The 24,323-nt window shown below is 37.6% G+C and overlaps 1 protein-coding gene across 3 annotated transcripts; it reads right to left on the bottom strand.

The window, feature by feature from the left end:
* Positions 1-483: 483 nt before the first annotated feature.
* LOC146459106 (SRSF protein kinase 2-like) lies at positions 484-23,215 on the bottom strand. 3 transcript variants are annotated; one of them, XM_085090046.1, is made up of 17 exons: positions 22,993-23,215; positions 20,553-20,637; positions 20,377-20,468; positions 17,305-17,413; positions 15,751-15,838; positions 14,834-14,921; positions 13,431-13,537; positions 12,465-12,624; positions 11,773-11,801; positions 10,709-11,078; positions 9,940-10,017; positions 8,639-8,751; positions 7,376-7,483; positions 6,828-6,897; positions 5,880-5,972; positions 4,597-4,630; positions 484-3,161 (listed from the first exon to the last, which is right to left on the bottom strand). In XM_085090046.1, the coding sequence occupies exons 2-17, from the start codon at positions 20,585-20,587 to the stop codon at positions 3,008-3,010; spliced, it is 1,728 nt and encodes a 575-aa protein (XP_084946172.1). In that variant the 5' UTR covers positions 20,588-20,637; positions 22,993-23,215; the 3' UTR covers positions 484-3,007. The 3 variants fall into 3 exon arrangements, with proteins under 3 accessions (XP_084946172.1, XP_084946170.1, XP_084946171.1); XM_085090044.1 differs by lacking the exon at positions 22,993-23,215 and adding an exon at positions 20,705-20,857; XM_085090045.1 differs by lacking the exons at positions 11,773-11,801; positions 22,993-23,215 and adding an exon at positions 20,705-20,857 and having other exon boundaries at positions 10,709-11,107.
* Between the last annotated feature and the right edge of the window lie 1,108 nt (positions 23,216-24,323).

Here is a 24,323-nt window from a genome sequence, read left to right as displayed (position 1 = left end):
TTGTCGTTTGTTTTCTTTTTTGTTTATCACTGTCATTATAAGATGACTGTGAATGTTGGTGTTTTATCTGGATGATCGTAAAACCAAAACCAAAGTAATTACTCTGGCCAATCACAGCAGACGGAAACAGCAAAATGAACCAATCAGAACTCAGAATATGTAACCGGCGCCAAGCGCGGGAAAACGCGTGCGAGCAAGTGACATTTGGTTTGAGTTTTGCTTTCTATTGGTTGAACAGTCGGTACGAACTTTGCCAACCAAGGAGGAGGAGGGGGGCTGTAATGCAACACTTGTGGGGGGGGGGAGGGGGTACATGGCAAGACACTGTTGTAATGCAACACTCGCGAATGGTGGCCATCGTTCGTGTAGTGGAGTAACCTAGTCGATAATGGTGTATTTTGTTCATCCGCCAAACACGAAGACGGGACAACTCTCTTAGTTCTCCTGGCGTTTCACCCACAACCTCTGCACTACAGGCGGGAATGGGTGGTAAGCAGACATACATAATCTTTATTTCAACGAGGAAAACTATACAACCCCAGTAAACATACACTGGCAAACTCGTATTCGCAAACGCGATTGAGCCATTTCAAACAAATATGACTCAGTCTGAATATTTATTTCAATAAAGATTAACTACTACTGTACATCTGGGAAATGAACTCTTACGGCTTGTAAAAAAAATTAAAATAAAATATTTCCTTTTAGTATAAGCTCCACCATTCATCAATCCTCGCAAGACATGCCAATATGGCACAAAAATCTCAGTCTTTCATCAAGAAACGCTTTGGGATGTTCCTGTTTTTGGTATTTACAATATTCTTGTATGACCGTGTCTTATCGTCAGATTTCTAGCACTGTTGCAAGGTGCAACATGTCGCGAGATATGTCACCATAATGAAAATACAAAGTTGTGATATTTTTTTTAAAGGCAGCAAACAACACTTGTTAGTGTGTCCTTAAAAAATTTACATGTTTCCTACTATCAAGACCTTTTGGCAGAGTTACGACACTGAACTTGACCTAACGCTATCACGTGCACGGCTGTTCTTCGGGCTTCTCAGCCAATCAAAAAGCTAACAAACCACGTGCAGTTTACTAACACGTGACTTGCACATCACTCAGCATTCCAGATACACTGTACCAACCAGTGAAGAAACTAATATAAAAATAATGTTAGAACGGTCGATGGCAAATGTCAAACACTTGGACCTTAAATACATCCCAAGAACAAATAAGTTCTATGTCAAATCTAAGTTTTCAAAATCCTTTCCTTTTCTTTTAACAACATAAATAGTTAAATTCATAAGCATAAACTTTCCTTTTTCAGAAGCAGAAGTACAAAACTCGCTAATTGACTCAAACAAGCAAGCAGCCTTTTCTAGCCAATGGGAACAAACGGAATCAACCCTCAAAGCAAACAATACCGAGAGAAAATGCATGCAAGCAAGTCACGAGTTTAATTGGTCGAGAAAGCAGCATATATATTTTTTCCTTTAAACAGCTTTATCAGTGTGGCAAAAAAAAAAAACGAAAGGAAACAAAGGCTGCATTCTTTTGGGGCTATTCTAGCCATTCTTATTTCGGTTTAGGAATTACAGAATACACGGAATTTTAATTTCGAAAAGAACGCTACGGAATACCCATGGCGGAGGTGACCTGAGAACTACTATGTCTGCGCGCGAGCGGCCGCGTAGGATTTCCCGCCAAAAATTTCCCAAAAGAACGCGTATTCTGTCTACTCCGAGTAAACCGTATTCCTTTCATTCTGTTCATTCTGCTATCGGGAGCAGAATGAACAGAAAGGTATTCCGTTCGTTCCGAAAACAGAATAGCTCCCAAAAGAACACAAATACCGTCTATTCCGAGTATTCTTATTCCGGATTAGGGACAAAAGAACGCGCCCATAGGTTACTTTCGACACCCAATTGAGCACCGGAGAGCCACTTCCTCACGACTCCAGCTACTCAACAATTGCGAGCAAAACACGCGGGCAAGCGCGAAAATCGCGTCCCGCGGGACACGTTTCGTCATGAAAGGTGATTTGAACAAACTCATTAATATTCATAAAGATAAAAGAAAGCAAATGTCTACCGTGCAGAAGGATTGAAGATGTGATCTTAGCACAAAAGTTGTGAACTATTACTTTGAATTAGGAATGGTTTGAGAAGCTACATACAAACACTTGAAAGAGTCCGATCTCCAAACTCAAAGTTGGTGTTTGTTCTCGGTATTTGGAAATCGGATAAAACAATCTTCCGTGTGTTTGATATAATTCTTCTAACATGATGATCAATCTAATGAGAAATTATTTGGAGAAATTGGATTTCACGCTCAAATTCACACGTCGCAGTCTTCGACCGAGCCGGCCTTCAATTGTCTGTAGTCTTTTTTCCACACACTTACTGGAATACGTAGAGACGCCTGGACGAATCCGTCAAATTGGACAACAAACAAAAAAACAAATGCCACGGCAAATATGTAATCCAGTATTAATCCACTGACAGCTTGCAATGTGTACGTGTGTCGCGACTTCCCTAAAAAAAAAAAAAAGATACCCAGCTGGTCATGGGCTCCTGACCCAGCCCAGTTTTAGACACAGTCTGCCCTCAGGGCATCCCGCGTAATAAGCATGGATTCATAACAGTTGATGGAGAAAACTCACTCCATAAAGTATGTTCGAATTTTTTTTCTCCCTAAGATGACGCCAGCACGTTGAAGATTAAAACCAGGCCATATGAATTACTGTTGTCTTTTCCTAACTGCACATGTAGTATCTCCCAGTTTTGGCATGTCATTAACTCCATAATGCTCCAGTTATGATCTGGAACTTTCAAAGAAACCAAGCTCTAAATTTGTATCAGGCATGCAACCCTTTTGTGACGTCATCATACATGACCATGTCATCAATGGCTGGCCTCGGAGAAAACCAACAACATCTTTGGTTGAATTCACTAAACAAAAGCTGTGAACTCCGCAATGTCTTAAACAAGGAGTAACTAAGATACTAAACGTCTTTGAGCCAAGGATGATCAAGACACTGGCTGGATGTGGCTCGTTTCTCTGTATTAAAGTCCAGCATGGGGACCAAGAAAGCGGAAAAATCCATGGCGTCCTTCTCAGGCCACTCGTACTTTTCCCGGAGAACATCATATAAGCCCCTACAGAAAAAAAGACAATACTTTAATAGAATGTCCAGAATATATAGAGGATATTACACGGCAGCGCGAAGACAGAGTTTCATTTTCGAGTGGTCCAGTAAAAACAATATTTTACGAACGAGCGCAGCGCATAAAATATGGTTTTTCACACAAGAAAATAAAATTCACATCTTCAAACCACCGTGCAATTTCCTTTTTATTATATAAACAATCTGTCGTTCGCCATTTTTCACCAACTATTTGTACAAACAAACGCAAAAAGCGGGAAATGACGCTATCAATATCCTCACTAGTGAGGAAATGTATGACAAATACGTCACTCGGGTCTTGGATGTAGTTTCGTATGAATTTTACAAGTGGTGTATTTTGCAGTAAAACACTCCTGTCTATATAATATTACATTTTATTATATAGATAACAATTAGATTATGAGCTCGAAATTTCTATCCCATGATAGTTGATGAGGGCAAAGTCCGAATCAACTATCACGCGATAGAAATCGAGAGCGAATAATTTAATTGCTTTCGTATAAATCTACCAGTCATTCAAAACTTACAGTCAACCCAGGTCACGCGTGAACGATATTTTTGAAGTTTGAACGGAGTTTTGAAATTTACATGTCAGTTTTCAAAATCGCCAACGAGATTTCAGAGTTCCCGTATAAATTTCCCTAGCTTATTAACAGTATAAAGCTATGAATTTATCTTTACATTGCAAAATTGAATATTTCAAGAATAACAATTGTTTCCCAAGTATTTTGAATCTTTTTTTCAGTTAATGCGTCTTTTTCGGAACGATTTGCAGAGAGATGTCCAACATTTCATTCACATGTCGGACATTACAAAGAGAAATTCGAATGTTCATTTCATTCTTGGAATTACTGTTCACGCGTGACCTGGATTGACTGTAATAAAAATCCTCTTCACAGACACTTCGAAAACGCGAAAAAGCGGTCACCATTTTGTTGACAACCGCACACTGTCACGCTACTCACCCTACTTCACCTACAACAGAATAGCTCCCATAGCCAATAAGAGAACAGCATTCGTGATAGAATGCTTGTAGATTTATACCTAACACAAGTGTTCTACTGGAAAATACACCACTCGTAAAATTCATACAAAACTACATCCGGGACCTGAGTGGCATATGTTCCATATCTTCACTGGTGAGGATACTGATGACGCCATTTCCCGCTTTTTCACGGTTGTTTGTGCAAACAGTCGGTGAAAAATGATGAGCGATATATATTTTTTTTATTTCACAAAATGGAAATCTAGCTTGATCAATTTGCGCTGAGTAAGGGTCCAGAATATTATAAAATGTCATCATTAGCCAAAACTGATGGTTGAAATTTCAACAAGGTTACTCCTTTCTGCAGTTTATATCTCTGGTTAACCTGCAACAACTTCAAATTTACACAGTCTGCACTTACCAGGGTCGCAGCTTAGAAATATGCTTTAATTCCCCTGTTAAAAAAAGTGTAAAGCGAGTACTTAAATTAACTTCCGATGGTTTTAGACTACAAGCACTCCATTATTTCTCCTAGAGACATTTGAAGGGACTCGAGCGAAACACACAGGCTTATGAGAAAAATGTCTCCCACAAGGAGACGCAACTGCTGAGGGAAGAGAAGACATTTTTCTCCTCTCCTGTTGGGTCCTGTCTCCAAGCATGAGGCAATAGGGAGCTTTAGCAACGATGACCAGCGACGGCAGCGAAAACGTCACTAATAAAATGAATTAACCTTTTTCAAACATTATCGCGATTTTTTCAACTCGCTTTAAATGTCAAATGTAGATGAAATTTTCTGGAGTTAAATTCTTGGAGACTGCACCCAAGTTAAGAAAGTTCGTCGTCGTGTGTTTACGTCCTCCATAAAACATCCTATCAGGAAATTTCACGTCCTAGTCGTGCAGTGACCGGACGACAAAAAAATTGTACCAAAAAGTGTAATGCATAAACAGAGTTGTGGTTTTCATTATTATGCCTACTGTTTTTTGTTTTGTTTTGTTTTGTTTTGTTGTTTTGACGTTCTCGTTGCCGTCGCCATCTTCTTTGCTAAAGCTCCCTAATTTTCGAGCGGCACGCCAGCATAGTTCACTCATTTTACAGTCCCTTAGAAAAAAAGGGAGCCGTTCGTAGTCTGTGCTGGTTTCCTTACAATATTAAACATTATGACTCAGATTGATTTCTAGTATTCTGTTAGGCCTGTTCCAAACGTCGCGCTACTGCTGTGCCGAACTAATTTCAATAATTTAAGTCGACTTAAACACGGCAGTAACACGACGTCTGAAACTATTTAGCACGGCAGTAGCGTGACTTGGTTTCAAACGGCGTGCTATTGCCGTGCCGAACAAAGTTCATAAATTATTGGAACAGGCCATATTAGGACGTAAAAAAGCTTGTAGCAAAGGAAAGGTGGAGAAAAAATAAAAAATGCAGACAGGCATTAGGAAATAACTTCCGAACCTGTCTTTAATCTAATGCTGTACTGCTGAAGAAGGACACGCATTACACAATCAAAACTCAATCAACTTTTGAGTTGGCAGGTATCAGCATCAAATTTGCAATTAAGAACTCGATGGGTATGTATTTTCGAGAGAAACTCTTGACTTGTTTTGAATGTAAATGTAAAAATAAAACTAAACAAACCAGGACCTAAAGATTGCAATAAATCAATGTGTTTCACAGGTTATTATGAGGTAGAGTACTAACCTTTCTTGTTGAAAAAATCTTTGGAATATTTCCCAGAGAGAGCAATGTGTCTTGGTACCCTCCCAAGAAGTTCAATGATATGAGCTAGATGATCTGAAAGAAAAAAAAATACCTGTATGTTATAGTATATACAGTCGAACCTGTATATAACGGCCACCCTCAGGAATGTTAATGGTGTATCATAAAAAAAAAAACCATTTCATGCAAGGAAACAATATGACAATTAACACTCTTTCAAGAGATCAATACTTAAAAACAATGTTCAGTGCCAACTTGTAACTTAACGGTATTATTGTGTAAAAGCACTGTGCAATAAATTGTCCTCTACTGGCTCTAATGGCTTAGTTTCCATTCAAGAGTGGCCGCTTAATACCGGTAAAAATAACAAAGAAAGACAAACATAGGACTGCTACAGGGTGGCCGCGGCCGCTTAATAGAGGTGGCCGCCTAACACAGGTAACAAATACAGCGTTTGTATGCGCGAAAAATCGCTTAATAGAAGGTGGCCGCTTAATAAAGGGCCGTTATATACAGGTTCGACTGTATGTTACGTCGGACAGCATTTATCAAAGTAAAGCAGGGATCATATACATTTTTATGTGTAAAATTCAAAACGTTTTTCCAAAGCATTTTTCCGAACCATTCTCTTCTTCCAAACTCACGGTTATGAGTCAAATCATACTCCTTGAATAGAAAGCTAAGAATTTTGGCTAAGCTGAAATCTATATGAAATTTGACTATCTAACAAAGACTTCATTGATCAATTAAGCACTTGTTGCAGCTATAAAGAAAACTCCAGACTTTTCCCCAATTTTCTAGACTTCATCTTCATTTTCCCCACTTTTTTAGCTATGTCAAACTTGTTTGCAGATTTCCACATTTTTTCAAGAATTCCACACTCTGTTTAAGCCCTGTAAAACAAAACCACTTGAAAAAAAAACTGTATACCTTCATCTCTTGAATAATCTTCTCCTGAATGTGGCTCAAACAGAAAGTCTCCAGTAGCTAATTCAAATGCCTACAATACAAAAGTTTTCAAACAAGGTCAACATTTGACACTTTGAGAGCTGACTGGCATTCCTTTGCCAAGCACAGGGCTGATGAAAAGCCCCGCTGTCTGATCACCCAAGACAGTTGACTTAGATGTCAGGCATCATAATCATCATAATCATCATAATCATTATTCATTATTATTATTATTATATATATTATATATTCTCACAGGCATTCATTATCCTGTAGAGAACATTTACTGTTAGTGGAGTCCTGTCCTGAGACCTTAGACTTCGAGGACCTTTCTCAAAATGTTGGCTGTTAAAAGAAGTGCAGATTTCTGTAGAGTTCTGAGTTCTGTTATCCTCCTCCTCCTCCTCCTCCTCCTCCTCCTCCTCCTTCTTCTTCTTCTTCTTCTTCTTCTTCTTATTATTATTATTATTATTATTATTATTATTATTATTATTATTATTATTATTATTATGATCATCATCATAACCTACCATGCATGCCGTGCTCCATATATCTGCCGCAGGGCCATATCCTGCCCCTATCAACACTTCCAGGCTACGATATTGTCTTGTCTGGATCTCTTCAGTGAAGTGATGATGCTGAAAGAATTAAATCACCAATTAACGGAGTAGCTATTGTGAACATCTATGGCTTTGTGTTTGCTCAAATCCTTATTCAGAACATTTTCATTAGCTCCCAAAAGCCAAATTGTATTGTGCTTGGAGAGTTCTTGTCAACAACAGAAAACAACCACAGAAAAACATAGGCATGTAATACAAGCATAAGCAATATTATTGTTCCAATATTATGTCATTTCACCAAATAAGGTCAAGAGAACACGCAAAATATAAGACAGTAATACACTGAAGTGTCCCAGTTTGACCGGTTAACCACAGAGCGAATACGGACAAAGACATTTCACTGGCTTTCTGTGTTTCGCGTCATTCACACGCGCTGAAACTGATGGACAGATACATAATGCCGATGGTATTTCAACACTCTTTCTAGAAAAGAAAAGCCAAAATAACAAAATCTTTTTATAGTGTGGAATAATAAACCTCTTATTCGATGGTTTTACATTATAATACGCGTAGACATTTTGCTCATTGCTCATAGTTTTCCTCACTCCTTCGTGGATCAGTAAAATACTACGCAACTTGCACAATATCTGTGCCTATTATATGTAAAACCATTGAATAAGATATAGATGTTATTGAAAGGTTCAGTGCATAACCAACCTATAGAGAATTTCAGATTGCTAAATGTTTTTTTAGCTCAGATTCACCGATGAATCCAAGCTAAAACAACAGAAAGCGATCTGAAATGATTGTACTATAGGTTGGTTATGCACCAACCAATTAATTGTCTAATTTCCATGTGACTGGTGTCATACTTCATCACAACAACCAAAGCTGAGTTTTGATCTTTTCTTTTTTTTTTCTTTTTTTTTTTTCAATAAATAAGTTGTGGTGCTAAACAAGTATTTGGTACGAATGTTGGCCAAAATGACAAAAACAACATCCACGTGTATCACTAAGATGCTTGTAAATTATAAGCAATATACATTATTCCTTGTGGACATCTCTCAAAATGATGCATTCAGTGGCTAATGATGTCAAGCCAGTTTTGGGTTATGATGAACCACTTATGACAGACATGTCACCCAGTCAACAATGAATATCAATATAAATATCAAACTGGTTTAAAAAAATTTGAACCACAGCACAGGCACACATTAGAACGTTGTTACTTACCACCCAACACGCATTTCCTAGATCAGCAATTTTGACTCTTATAGAGTCGTCATCATGTTCAGGTTCTGTAATACTTTCTTCTACACAATTTTCTTCATTTTCTTCACCCGAAACTGAGGGGAAATGAATTTGTGTCAGATTCCCTGCTGTGAAGATAGATGCTGTTTGCATGAAAAACATTTTTGAAAGTCAAATGTGACATGCTTAAATTTTGTAAACTAACAAATCATATTAGTGTCCAACACTTCAAAATATAAGCCTTTCCAAAGTCCCCATATCTAAAGCCTGGTTTTCACTTGTGTCGCAAGCACAGGTGCAAGGACAAGCACAAGCATAAGAGCTTTATGTCAAGTGAAAACAAACGTAACGCAAACACAAGAAAAGGAAAAATTTTGATCCTTGTGCTTGTGCTCGCATCAAGGCTGTTTTCATGGTGAGAAAAGTACTCTTATGCTTGTGAAAATCAGTGGTAAGATGCAAAAATCATTCTAATAACCAACTCCCAAATTTTACCCCATGTTTCAAGTAATATATAAAACACAAGACACAGTATTTCATCACATATCAAACACCAAGAAGAGAGTTGAAAATACAACACATAGCGGAGTATTTTTTACGAACTTTGAGGTTTTTGATATTGTGATGAAACACTGTGACGAGTGTTTGATATAACTTCTCAAACAAGCTGATTTTGAGGGGGAAATTAACGATGCACAAACAAGGAGTTTTTCATCAGATATCCAAACATGTCACAGTGTATGATTTCCTTTGTCTTTGGCTTTTGAATTATTAATGAGTTTGAGAAGCTCCATCCATTGTTAAAGCACAACTACTCAATTTTGAAACTCAAAATTCTCTCCAACATTAACTCCGCCCCCCACCCACCCTTCAAATAAACAAACTTGCCCAAAAACATAAGACTCTATAAAACCTGGATTATGCTACACGAATTTTCCAGTAGTTTTAAGCAATGTAACAAAAATCACTTTATTTACCCTTGCTGTTGTAAGGCTGGTTAGGATTCTAACAATAAATGTTAATGCTCTTAGCAATCGAAATGGAATTTGGAAACATTGGCTTTTGAGGAGAAGGGAAAACTGGATTACCTGGAGAAAAAAACCTCTAAGAGCAAGGACAAGAACCAACAACAAACTCAACCCACATATGACACGGCGTCCAGGAATCTAACCCGGACCACAATGGTGGGAGGCGAGTGCTCTCATCATTGCACCATCACTACTCCCCTCAGATGGAACAGAATAGCTTATACATGTAAGAATGTCGTTTACTTAACAACAGACCTTTCTGCTCCGGTAATGACTCCATATCAACACTTTTGCTGTCAGTATCTTGTACATCTCCATTGCAAAGTGAACCATCTTCAATCACAACACAGTTAGAAAAAACGTTTAGTCAAATAGGGCAAAACTTTCATCTTGATGAGGGGTTTTTATTTACTACCACCATAACTGGAATATGCTTCAAACCTGGAATAGTCAAGAAGGAAAGCCAGAAGTTTCCTTTAAAGACAGTGAGCCTCAACCTAATATCATCAATGAGGCAAAGCAGTTTATAATTTTCAGTGTGGTGTGTGTGAAAAGACCAAAAGACTTCTACCTCAATGCACTACTGAACACAGCCCACAGAATTTGGTGGAACACATTAACGAGACATTAAGTAACAGTAAACCTAGTTTAATGGTCTTAGCTTCCATGAGTCTCCTGTAGCTCAGTGGTTAAGAGCATCCGTACAAGTAATTAGAAGGTCTTAGATTCTACTCCTGATAGGAGCACTCTGATTTTTTTCTGAGTATGCCTGTGTCACTTACTGAAAAATACATCATTCTCAAAAAGTCACTAATCAAAAGACCAAAAATGCCATGTTTGTAAGATGACTAGAGCAGTTTTCAACTGAGTGTGGTGAAACCAAAACCAAAGTAACAATAAAGACCAATCAAAACTCAAACAAAGCAAAAACAAAAAAAAGAAGAAATTACTGACTTTTAACCCTCAAATGAACAAAGCTATGTTGATAACAATTAAATTATTACAACAATAAAACTTGTTATACCTGGTTCAACATGTTCCTCTGTTGTTGACATGGCATCATTTGAAGCAGTCTCGCAGTTTTCCTGTAGTGTTTGGCTACTAAGCTCGTTAGACAGTTCAACAGACTCACTATCAATATGATTTTCCGCAGTCTTTTCTTGCGAAGAGTCAACAAGTTCACTCAATTTTTGTTCACATTCTGAGGCATTTTCAACGCAGTTTTCTGTAGCATTGCTACACCCTTCTCCATCTTTGTCAGAAGCCTCCTCAGTTTCTTCTAACATTCCTTGCTCTATTTCATCCTGCTGTTGTTGTTGCTTTTCAATCTGCTTCTTTAGCTTTTTCTTCATTTTCTTCTTCTTGTTCTTTGATATTTTTGTTGACGTGCATTGCTTTGAAATGAAAAGAAAAAGACAGTTTACTATTTAAAATTTTCAAAATACAGTCGACTCCCGATAACTCGAACCCTCGCTAACTTGAACCTCGCACTAACTCGGACCAATTTTCCTTTCCTTTCAGGTCATTTTTCTATATAATTTTACCCTCGATAACTCAAACTTCCGATAACTCGAACCTTTTTCAATTTCCCTTGAAGGTTCGAGTTATCGGGAGTCGACTGTATACAAGATCACAGAGACAGGCTTCCAAAGGCAAACAATCCTCTAGAGCTGAAGTGCTTACCGGCACTGCGACTTGTGCAGTACCATATATGGACTAAACAATTATCAAGGCTGTTGCCAAAGCAAAATTTCAAGGAGCCCACAAGGCCAAAAGCCAAGAAGTTAGGGCCCAACCTGTGAAGTGTTAGCTGGTGCTGCTGCAAAACATTTAGGTGCCCAGAGCATTTTCTCGGGCGTCCCAGGCTACTGTACTCCTGTTAGGCAACAGCCTTGAATTCATGGCAAGACATTAATATTTTTTTATTACTTGTGCCATAAGGCCACAACTGTAGAAATGGCCAAGGTTAAAACTATTTTTTGTGTGTCAAATTTCCACAGGTGTACTACAAGCTCTTTGAATCTTTGTATTAGGCGTAAGTAAAGGCTAGCTCTAGCCTCTTGCTATAAAAAATTTCTCACTACAAACCTGCATCACTGATGGTGGAGCTGTACTGACTGAAAGAAAAAACGCAAAGGTCCACATTAGCGGTATTTAAATAATGTTTAACAATGCCTTTGATCTGTAATTTTTACAATTTTATTGTGTAAATGTTTTAAAAATTATTATTGGAAAGCACCATGGACAGCTAGCGGATTATGGCGCTCAAGTATTTTAATTTTTAATTACACATAGAGCATTACTCCTCCCTCTGACATATTGTTAAAGATACAAAACAAAGCATAATCATAAACCAAATGAAAATGTCTTTAGTCTTCAACCCATAGTTTCTCATTAAATTGCTTGTCGATGACAGCATTTTTAGATACTTCAAGGATACTTTGATCCCAGCCCAAACTTCATTCAGATGAACTACGAGTTTTGCATCATTGAAGCAATTTAGATTTCACAAGGCCGCTAAGGGAGATTCAATATTTATTCATACTAGAATGCCATCAGTTTCATAGAAAGTCCGCAAGCGGCAAATTTAGGTGAATTTACTTAACATGCTGTAGATGGAGGTCTCAAAAGCCACAACAGGCTCAAACCAAAAAACCTTCTGTAGGGGAGGTACAGATGTTTTCTGGAACCACAAAATAGCCAGTCAGAGAGTAATAAGTAAACGTTGGTTTTGGTGTTACGACATTCAGCTGAAAACCACTCTAAGAATTGAAACTTACTTAAAGCAGGTGAGTACACTCCCGATGCTCGAGCTGCAGCTGCCTCGGCTGCCAACTGCTGAATGTGTTTCTCGCTCACACACAGTAAAATATTCTCAGGCTTTATATCAGTGTGGATAATTTTACATTTGGTGTGCAAGTAGTCTAGCCCTTGTAAAGTCTGTACAGAAAAAAAAATTATACAACACAAATCATGAACAGAGTTTGCTTTAGTTAATTCTGCTATGTACTAAAAATTGCACAGTATATGAAAGCCTTGAGGAGCTTTCCATTTAGCCAAAATTTTCAGTTTGGAATTCCAGAACCTTTCAAGTCCAAAAGGAATGATGTTCTCAGTCTGTCTGGGCAAAGAGCCTCATTTTCAAACTTCTACTTTGGCCAAACAGAAAGTGCCTCTGGTCTTCCCCTGATAAATTTGCAGGCTATATACCCCGACATATACAACAAAACTGTGGTTATGAGACTGTCAGATTACTTGATTCCCACAGGTAAACAATAATTTACTGATATGGCTGAACTGGTCTCTGCTGAAAAAAGGCATTCTAACTGGCTCCCTGAGCTGTCCAAATTTTCCTATATGGACAGCAAATTTTTTCTTTTTTTCGCAAGTTTATGGACCATACCATTGGCTTGGTCCATAAACCATTCTCAGTGATCGGAAACACATTTTTATGTAAATTTAAGACTTTTTTTCAAGTTTTTTCCCAAACCATTATTTTCTTTTTCCAGACTCAGCTTATGAGTTAAATTGCACTCCTGGAACAGAAAGAATTTTGGCTAAGACGAAATTTAAATGCTATCTGACAAAGATTCAATTTATCTATAAATTAAGTACTTGTTACAGGTTTGAAAAAAACTCCAGCCTTTGTTCCCTTTTTCCAGACTTTACCTTCATTCTGGATGAGCACTTTTTTGAAACCACTTTCCATAACAAGACGTTAGGAATGGAAAGAAACCTCAGCATACCTGTTTTATGATACTCTTGACTTGTAATATAGGTATTCCTTTATAACTGGACTTGATTATTAATTTTAACAAGTTGTGACCTAACACTTCAAAAACCATACAAATATCTGTGAAGCAACTGTCAAGGAAAGTTTTACAATAATCGTTAAAATTCCCATGTGCTGATTGGCTCGTAGCTATTGTCTATTGAGTACAGGCAATAAAAATGACGTCATACGCCATTTTCTCGACAGAAATTCAAGCAAATTCCACTCTTTTTTCCTCCAAGTTATTGAGAAAAAAATTCAACAGCAGTTTTTATGGTCTATACTCTCATAGACCATAAAATGTTCAAAAATTGGCAGTGAATCCAATGGCCCGCAGCTCATGGTTCCGATTGAATTTTTGAACATTTTATGACATCATCGTATTGTCTATGAGAGTACAGACCATAGAAAACTGGCATCAATTTGTTAAATACAGACTGTACATGTAAAAAAACAAGGCAAATGGTTTCTACACATAAACAATCATGACACAAGACAAGGCGTTCATTAACACTTAAATACCAGACATCATTTCAGTAACTACAATGTGTATGATTAAGCATGCTGCCCTCTTTTGTTACTGCACACACATTCTATGCATCTTGGGATGGTTCAAGAAATTCTGGGTTTCTTAAAGGAAACCTCCACTCTCGAAACATGTTAACGTTACATTATTAAAAATACAATTTTCTTTGAAATTTCATTGGAAAACATGAAAATATTATTTCAGTGTCGGAAAAAATACAATTTGATTGTCGGCTATTTTCGCTTTTAAATTTCCCGCGCGCCGCCATCTTGGATTTTATGACGCAATAAGGTTGTTCAATTGTTTTACACAAAAGAACTTCTGCTGAATAACAATAGCGGCAACCATTACACGTCATAAAATTCAAAATGGCTGCCCCCAGTAAAATTTAAAAGCGAAAGTTGTCGATAATCACATCTAATTTTTAACACACTTGAATGTCATTTCTACGTTTTAAACAAAAATTTAGAATTTAGACACTATTTCCAACGCTTACCCATCAATTTGTTGCGAGAGGTTCCCTTTAAGGAGAGTGCCTACTAAAACAAAGGCTTTTACATAAGGGTTATGACTATAACGGAAAAGCTGATCTTAGCGAGGGTTACTGGAATCCAAAAACAAAACTGGGGGTAACCAAACATTTTTCAGAGATAAATCATAATTCAGCTATAATTTGGAAAATTGTCCAAATATGAAGGCAAAGTATTGCAAAGCAGGCCACTAATGCGGCCAAATTCCTACTAAAATATTTCACTTTAAACTGGGCTGCACAAGCTTGCAGGAGATGGTGAATCACACTGCTCTTACTGAAAGCATTAAGGGTTATCAACTAAGATGTGGACAAAGGATACGAGAGCCATTTATTCCTACAATTTTGAAATCATCAGTTAGTTGAACCACATGTTTATAACCAGTGTGATCTGTGTCAGCTGTGTGAACCTGCAAGATAAGTACATTAAATCATTTAGTGTTCAAATTTACACTTGTTTAAGGACGGTGCCTACTTTTGTTACTGCGCATACGTTCTGCGCATCTGGAGATGGCCCTACTAGTACAGGAATATTTTTGCGCGGTTTAAAACTGTACGGAGAAAGTAGAACTTAGCAAATGCTTTTGGTATCTCAAAAGAAAATTGGGGGTAACCAAGCATTTTTCGGAGATAATTAAGCTTCAATTCAGGAAAAAATCCCATACATTGCTTTATATTTTGGCGCTTTTTAGAGATATTATTGCTTAGTTATCTCTGAAAAACGCATGGTTACCCCCAATTTTCTTTTTGGATTCCAATAGCCCTTGCTAAGATCTGCTTTTCCCGCATACCGGTAGTCATAAACCGCACAAAAATACTTCGGTATTAGTAGACACCGTCCTTAATATTGAAGGATTAATGTACCATTGTTATCAATGAAAAGAGTCAATGAATTTGAAGAACACTATACACTAGAAAATATATTTCCTTTACACAATTTTTTTTTCTTTCAAAAAAAGTCTCGCCAAACAATTCCCTTGAAGAAAAATTTGTTTCTTAGATATCAAAAACAGATGTCAAGGTCAACGTTTCCCTATGTTGTAAGTCATGCTTTTCATAGCCTCATGATTAAAAGTTGTTGTTGAGTTATTCTGTTTAATCCAACACAAGGATTACACAAAAGATAGTTGCTGTTTTCAAGGCCATATGACAAAGCCATTCTTCTAAGTCGATATGCACCTATTACGCTGATGGATGCTAACGCAGACAATGTATTGCTTGGATGAGAAACTTTCTTACTGTTCTTAGCAGTTTCATTTCATCTATTGCAGTCTCTGTGTAATGGGAAGCACTCTTTACAATCTTCAATGCCACAAAGCGACGATCTCTGTAGAGTAGTAAGTTATATTTATTAACCATTAGTAAGTAGTCTTGTTGTAACTTGTTTCAAAATCATGAAAGCATGGAGGCGCAGTTCTTTGCACATCACACAATAAATATTAGAGGGGGTACTCTAAACATTTTTGTGCTGGGGGTGTGTTACTGTGACTTTGAAACCCTTACCCTAACCCAGACCAAGTTCAGCTGCATTTTGCAACCCTATACTAGACTAAAGACCAAAAATCCCTACCCTATCCCAGCCTCCCCAATTTCCTGAAACTTGATCACTATCACAGTCCAGCCAAAACCAAATCTTCCACGTGTTCAATTCACAGGAAACCTAGTCTAGTCTGAATTCTTCAAGCAATTGATCAGTTTTCTGGAAAATGATGCCCTACTCTAGACCCAAACTTTCTGATTTCTATACTCTATCCCAGAATAAACTGCTTGAAAACCATATCCTTCACAACGGCACATACCTTTACACACAAGAGTACCCAACCCCTACCCTCCCCTCCCCCTCCTCAGGCTTGAAATGCAATTCTCTTTGCAGCATTGCATTGCAAATTCCAGGGAATTTGTCTCACCTAACAGCACCTTAAAGTGCATTTACCCCCCCCCCCCCTTTTTTTTTGCTTAACATATTCTCCTAATTGCCCTGATCATTTGTGCGAAAAAATTTTGGAGATTGATAAAATCCTTGCATTTCTACAGCTTTTTGAAGTTTGACTTTCTTGACCCACCACTGCATATTTAGGGATCGAGTTATGTTGTGACATCATCAAAGGAGTAAACACAAGTTGTGTCGCAAGCATTTGACAGCTCTTCGATCGAAACACTAATTTCTTTCCCATATTTCATCGCCGTATTTTCTTCAAAAGTATCAAGATCTTGACACAAGGTAAATGTCATTAAGCGACTCAAGCTTGGAGGCTAGCAAGTCCTTTGAGGATGTCACACCTAATCACAGCCAGACTAGGCCCATTCTCCCTTTACGCGGGGGACGCGGCTCAAAGAAGCACAAAATTTTCCAAATTTGAAAATTATTGAAAAAAAAAGAGATGAAAGGAACGGCAACAATTTTTTCACACAAATGACCAGGCCAATAAGAAGAAATTATATGTTAAGCGAAAAAAAAAATGGGGGGCAGGGGTTAGTTGAACTTTAACAATAGAGAAACCATGAGGTACCTTCCATGGTTTCATTTCTGTGATTTTACTTTCAGTTAAAAATCTCCAGTTTTCAGAGAACAAAAGTTTTTTGGAAAATGGTCGTTGTTATCAGACTGTCACACTATCAGGCCTTGTGTTTTCAATGCTTTACTATTCTGTCAAAGAAGTTGAGCCATTGCTCACACTCGTAACAGCTGACAACTTTCCTTTGTTCCTAATATCACCATCCCTTAGGCATACAATCAGCCAGGACAGTCCCAACAGAATTTAAACAATTGAACAAAAGAAACACTGAACTTACTTGAGGTCCCATGCTAGCCATACAGTGGAGAAATGTCCCCAGCCCAGCTTCCTGATTATACTGTAGCGGTTGTTGAATAAGTCGCCGAGGCGGACAGGGTGGTAACCTCCTAAAAAAGTTAGAAATTCATGATGCTCGTGAATCAGTTCACTTTTCATTCATGATTGTACAAATTACTTTCTGTGATGGATCTAGGGTAGAGAGATGGGATCTCAGGAAAAAAGTAAGCCTAGAGGTATGCATAAATTATGGTTTTCTTTGTTTAACATTTTTAGTGTCCCACCCCTCCCTTCTTGTTTGCTGTAGGACTCCAGTTCTGGACCCACCACTGCATAACATCATCCTGTAAATACCAGACCAGAGGTTGGCACACGCCGTGAGATATCCCGTTCTACACCACCTTTCCACTCCTGAGAGAAACTGCAGCACGCAACATTTCCAAAGTAAGAATGATGAGAAGTAATATCTGTGTGGGGAAATAGCATAGATAGCCCACATCTTCACAGTTTTGCTTAATGCAGTTTAATGGAGAAGATTTGTTGACTCACTAATACTGATTTTACACTCGCTGAACAACAAAATGGAATCAACAAACAAAAACAAAGGACTCTTATCACTGCGGCATGCCTTAGATTTAACATGATGTGATTGGCTGAAGTATATTTACTGATGGACGAATTACAGGAACTAAGCATTTTGATATAACATGCCGTAAACTTGTTTTGTTCCTAACAGATGAAGGTTAATCAGAGCTGTCATTAAGGGCCGTAACCTGTAACACCTGTTACGGCTGTTACGATACCCTTGAAAGAACCTTGATGTTACGGCTGATCTTGATGGTTGAAGGATCATTTTACTCAGAAATTAACAAGATTGTAACGGGTGAGAAGCTTAATGCCACATGTGGCTGAAAACTTAATGACAGCCCTGTTGATAAAATGTTAGGTGTGAAATATGTTGCCTCGCAAAAACTTTAACAAGAACAACAATACAAATTGACCAACATCTGAGATAAACAAATATGTAGACTTTGTTGTGCACACACTGCTTCATCATGCATCAAAGTCAGCAACTAACATAATGACTTTATGAGGTTGCAGCTTTGCAAAAGCCAAGTCTACTAATAATAAATAGTCCCTCACTTTAATGCAGTGAATTGTACAGATCACACCTGAAAGAAATCAAGGTTGGGAGACACTTTGACCCACATGCTTTAGCTCACAATATACATTTCATCACATGGAAAACTGAAGACTGAAGAAGTGCTGACGTAAAGAATCATTAAATTGTGTCAACTTCCAGTGTGTATTAACATTTCTCAAACTGACCATTTTTACATAAGACAACTATGTAACAATTACAAAAGAGCAGGTAATTTTACGCATCTATATTTGGCTCAACTTTAGTTTTTGCAGCCCATGTTGTTCCTTCATCTTGTGACAAAACAGGATATATATTTCATGAATGTAATTAATAGGTAGAAGGCAAAAAACTACTTGATTTCACTGAAAAACAGTATGTGTGTAACTCTTTCTCTTTAATGTGGACAAAATTTCTACATGTGAGTAAAAATTTCACCCGTTGGAAATCATAGCTAACTCCCTGATGTTTTACAATCTTAAAGAGATGACCATAAAACAGACCACTCAACGACGGTGCCTCCTTTTGTCACTGTGCATACGTTCTGCCATCTCGGGATACTCAGGTTTCCTATGGGTGGTGCCCACTAATACAGGGATATTTCTACGCATTTTAAAACTATGCAGAGAAAACAAAACTTACCAAGTGCTCTTGGTATCCAAAAAGGAAATTGGAGGTAGCCATGCATTTTTCAAAGATAATAAAGCTTCAACTTGCTTTGTATTTTAATGTTGTTTGGAATAACTGTTACTTCATTATCTCTAAAAGATGCATGGTTACCCCCAATTTTCTTTTTGGGTTTCAATAGCACTTGCTAAGATCTGTTTTCCCCGCAGAGTCATAACTCGCACAAAAATACTTCTTTATTAGTAGGCACTGTCCTTACCAATAGTGTCTCTTAATGTAAAACTACTGTTGTCAAAACTTTGCATTAATGCAACAATATTTGTGGTTGCTCTATTTTGAATAAATGTAATCATATTTTTTGTGACAGATTTAAATGTTACTAGGATGAAAATAGCAAACTTACAAGGCCATCAAAGCCTTTTAACTTTACTGGGAAAAGATGAGTTTTCTATGTTTTCAAATTTTCTATCAAAATGCCTCAAACCCTGAGATTTTAGCAAAAAAGAAAACAAAAATAAAATCTATATTTCCAGATGTTGCCTGCATTTGCATATCTCCCGAGTATTCCAGATAAGTTTAACAACAGAGTGGAACAAAGCTATAAAAATAATCAAAAACGGTCTTTGTGTTGTACAATAACAAACGATTGAAGTTACTAAGTGAAGTTTTTTTATTTATGTGATTTTTAAAGGCTTTAATTCAAGAAAAAGATAGATTTTTTTATAAAGAGCAAATGGTTTTATATATGAAAATGAACAGAAACCTTTCTTTTGTCTTCTGAATATATTTAATCCGTTTGGTGTGGCTAGAAGATAAATACCACACTTTTAACCCAAACAAAATGCCCCCTAAAGAGGTAAACGATCACAGTACAATATTAGGTGTAAAACCCTGCTAAAAATTAAAATCTTCTAATCGCCAAAAAGTTTTGTGAGTTATCTTCGACATAAATTACACATTACCAAACAATGATAATTGGTCGCTTTACGTTAAATGAGAATACTAAAAGGATCTTTGTTGAAAACCGTTCTATATTAAGTAAGCTTAGAATAGGATTTGAAGCTTTTGTAAGCAGCATAACTTTGCAGCTTTATCAAAGCACTTCAACTATGAAAAACATTTTTCAGAGTATTTGACACCAATAGAGTATGCACGAAATTCCCAGCTAAATTCACAGCGACAGAATGATAAAGAAAAAACTTCTCTGCGTCTCAGCGGTCGAGTTAATAATTTAGCTTGCTTTAGATCGCTGTCGTTGTGTATAAATTTCAAACAGAACAAATCTTGCGACAGTACACAAAGTACCTTTGATGTAATCTCCCGGCTCTTCTTGTTCTTCTTCATCGGAATTTTCGTCTACCTCGTAGTCCTCATCGTTGAAACTAGAAACACTCCCGCTAGATTAGACAGAACACAGAGACAATCAATAAAATCTCGACACCTGAAAGACTCTTCGTCTTGTTGTGTAAAGTTCGCCATACCTTTTCGTCTTGGACTTGGAATCGTCTGGTTTCATGCGTGCTTTTGGCGCTTTGTATCGCTTTTTCTTTGCTTGTATCGCCAACACTGAAACGAAGCAGGTAAATCTGTAATTTGAACCTCTCTTGCAAGAGGAAATACACATTAATCGTACCTTTCCGTTGCATTTTGGAGTTCATTTTGCCGTTTATTCACCGCAAGCCAGTGACAAGTTTGTTGAAATTTGGTTTTTTAGGCGCGCATGTCAGCGCATCGGGTTCGCGGGCTCACAGTGAAGCGCAAGGAGGCGCTTCTCAACTTTTTCTTTATTTTTCTTTCATTTCTTTTCATTTCTTTTCTTGGACAGAACCCATATTTACTAAAACAATGATGTGATCAATTCTGTAAAACCTACACTGAATATGGCACGCAATGCTGCGCCATTAGGAGACTGTGATCCACTACAAAAACATCGTTTAAGAATAGGTTGTTAAAAAACCCCAGACATACTGATACGCGTCTGACGGTCTGCTTATCATTTGAAAGCAGAGATCATTTGAAAGGGAGAGCAGAGGAAAGGAAGGTCTAAGATGGATTCATTGTGATTGTTATCTTAAGAACTTCCTGGGATTAGCGCAAGCTGAGTGTAATATATAAACTAAGAAGCTAAACTAAGACGGGTTTTTTGCATCGGTTAAGAGTGTCACATGGGGTTTTTAAAATTGGAAGGTGGTGGTTTTGCCATACCATTATTATGCAGTCATTTGCTAAGATACAAAAGTAATGACCAAACTTCGGTTTCATCACGGTTGAGTATTACCATTTGAGATAGATCATATTGGGTTGTTTTTACTGGGTATGAAAAAGGTTTTAAGAATGACTTAACGCAACGAAAAAACAGTTTTTAAAAAAAGACAACTGAGGCTACTAGGGTCAGTATAAATTTCCAGCTTATCCCTCTGATCCCTAAATCGCCAACATACCAGCATACAAATTCTCCCTACTGGTCTCCTTATATTGGTTTTCTGTAGGTTGAGAGAAGTTACTTAAACATCAACAAAGATTTTGTTTCTTTTATTTTAATTACATGTTTGCTTGACAGTGTATTAATATCAAAAGGAGAAATTCGATTCTGCTAATTTTCAGTAAAGCATAAACAAACGCACCGCTGGCTGAAGCACTTAGGCAGAGAATTGTTCAAAAAACAAACCAAAAGAATTAAAAGCAGTGCCAGAGAGATAAGTTCGCGTCAACAAATAAAAACTTCATTAATTCTGAAGTGTCCAGCACTAATCAGATTTTAAAAAATCCGGATAAATAATTGACTAAAGTGATCTAGAAGGTAGCCTGCGAATACAGCCGCCTCTCATTCGCTCCCGCTTTTCGCACGTAGTAGCGGGAGCGAATGAGAGGCGGCTGTATTCGCAGGCTATCTAGAAGGGGGCTTCTGTGTCACAGCGGGCGCGTACAAGCATACTCAAGCATGATTGTGCAGTAGTCGTTTAATTACTCAATCATTACAATTATTTCTCTGCTAGACAAGGGCAACATATTATCGAAGCCCATAAATTCAAGACGTCATCGTCAGAGGTACTTAGCGGTGTGCGATGAACATGAATGTTTTATAACTGAAAATCCGGGAAAACAGGAAAACCATCCAAAGCACGAGATCAAAAGCGGTGTTCGCTAAAAGGCGATAATTCAATTAAACTTGTCAATTTCATCACGCGATGCCATTGAATTGTAGACTTCACGCTTACTTAGGTTAAAAAAGTTGCAAATTCCGACATTGCAATTTCCACATCATTAATAAAATATAAACAGAACAAACTATGTCTCGCACACAAAAACTTGTATGTTTTGGTAAAACGATCTTGACTTGATCGTCACGTTTCCCTAACACCCAGGTGAAAGTGCGATTTGCAGATAATCACAAGATAAAATTGAATCAGCCCTTGATTGTCTCCGATGAATATATTAACGAAAAATCTGGGTTTGTGTCGAAATCAAACGGTCGCTAAATCACAAAATTTCACGTTAACAAGACCAGATTTGGGGGCAAAATCATTTTTAGCAGAATCACTTATATTCGCCTTACGGGGTCAGATCTTATTATTACAAGAAAATCTGTTTTCGAAAGAAATGCGTATTGCAGCTTAGCGTACAAAACAAACTGCGAATTATTGTTAAATTATCCGTGTAAAACATTTGAGCTATTTAGGTTTCCATTTGTTGTTGTTGAAAAGGAAACTGTCGCACTACCTTGAAGCTCAGGCAAATCGACGTTTGCAAACAAGTTGGACTGAAAGTTAAGTCAGCAACTTCATTAAACCTCTAAAATAAATTTAAACATTGCAAGGTAAAATGTTAATTTATAACGATATTCGCCCAAGTTCTTTCCCTTCACTCGCTTGACTGGACCCTTCAGTAAACAGATAAATTAACTTTACACAAATGTCTCACCTTTCGCGCAAAGTTATAACCGCCGCAAAAACTTGCTTCGGTGAGCAGCTGTTCTCTGTTTTTCACTTGCCAGTAAATCCTTTTCATAAAAGCTTTAATTCTCCGAATACCAAACGAATGAAACTGAAAGCACCCTGTGTCCGGGTTTTGAACGTTATTGCGTTTGTTTTTGTTTGAAGTGAGTTCTGATTGACTTGACAAACAAAGGATTCTAGCGTGACCCTTCAAATGCTCGAATGACGCTGTGACGTTGCGATAAAAATCTGACAGTTCAAGTGTTTACGGCATGACCAGGGGTTGACTATTGAATGAACTGCACTTCAGTGTATCAGTGGGTGACTGATAAGAAAAAATACTCGGGAAAAAATGACTCTTACAGAGCATAAAGGAAAGTTTGTTACATGTTGTGTAAAAAAAGATGAGCTCGTTTCTTACCATTTGTCACCGATGTTTCAAGGTGTCAAATAAAAGAAAAAATGGCTAAGAATGCAAGTGTTGAGAAGTTGAAAAGGAATCATTTTTTATTAGAACGTTTATGGTAGTCCCAATTAAGGGTTTACGCTTAAAGGTATTTCTCGTTTACATTTTTTTTCTTGGTTTAAGTTCATTCCAGTTTTAACAACTTGAGTTAGCCTGTAGAGGCATTTCCTTAGTTTTCGAATAGTACTCTCTACTGAAAGGATTTGTCGAATTTAGATGTGGTATTTTAAAGTAGGCATGCTTGAGAACAAGAATCCTCTCTTGTTGAGAATTAAAGCTGACCTTAGATTTTACCCGCCCTGAGATTCCTGTTTGGGTTTATTGTCTAACTTTGCTCTTTTGTTATGGAATTTTCAGTGGTGGTCCTCCACTTGTTATTGTGGAGCATGTAGGTATGTTTTCGCACATTGTGTGAAGCTAGAGCTCCCTTGGTCGGCAAACCCAAACATGTCTACAATTATATTATATTGTGAGGTTCGCAAATAACGTTAGATGTTAGTTGAGAGTTAGTGCTGTGCTGAGCTGCCACTAGTAGAATAAAAGATTAGAGACAATGAAGACTCTTGGTACCTCTGCTGCAATTGCAAGCGAGTTGCAACCTAACACAAGCATGCTTAGCCGAGTGAGAGCAAAATAAAGGTTTTATTCTTTAATTTCTACAGCTGTTTCTATATGTTTTGAAATTATAATTTCTGCATCTTGTGTGGCCCAATTGACGTCAAACAACAGACAGTAGTTGCGTTTGGCGTCGTAACTTGTTTGGTTGGCTGCTTTTGTTTGGGTTGGTATTTTCTTTTCACATCGGCTGTATCTCTGATAGCTTTGTAAGTTAATTGCATTGAAGTATAGAG

Source organism: Pavona decussata, unplaced genomic scaffold (assembly GCF_977016875.1).
Source record: "Pavona decussata unplaced genomic scaffold, jaPavDecu1.1 SCAFFOLD_223, whole genome shotgun sequence".
Taxonomy (NCBI): Eukaryota; Metazoa; Cnidaria; class Anthozoa; order Scleractinia; family Agariciidae; genus Pavona; species Pavona decussata.
This window is presented reverse-complemented; position numbering and strand designations above follow the sequence as displayed.

Bases quoted from the DNA above. Each gene is read 5' to 3' on its own strand.
- LOC146459106 (XM_085090044.1), bottom strand. From the start codon at position 20,729: ATGAACTCCAAAATGCAACGGAAAG. The intron at 14,922-15,750 runs GTAAGAAAGTTT...CTTATCTTGCAG, and splicing joins AAATGAAACTGCTAAGAACA to GTTCACACAGCTGACACAGA. The intron at 3,162-4,596 runs GTAAGTGCAGAC...TTTTTTCTGTAG, and splicing joins ATTTCTAAGCTGCGACCCTG to GGGCTTATATGATGTTCTCC.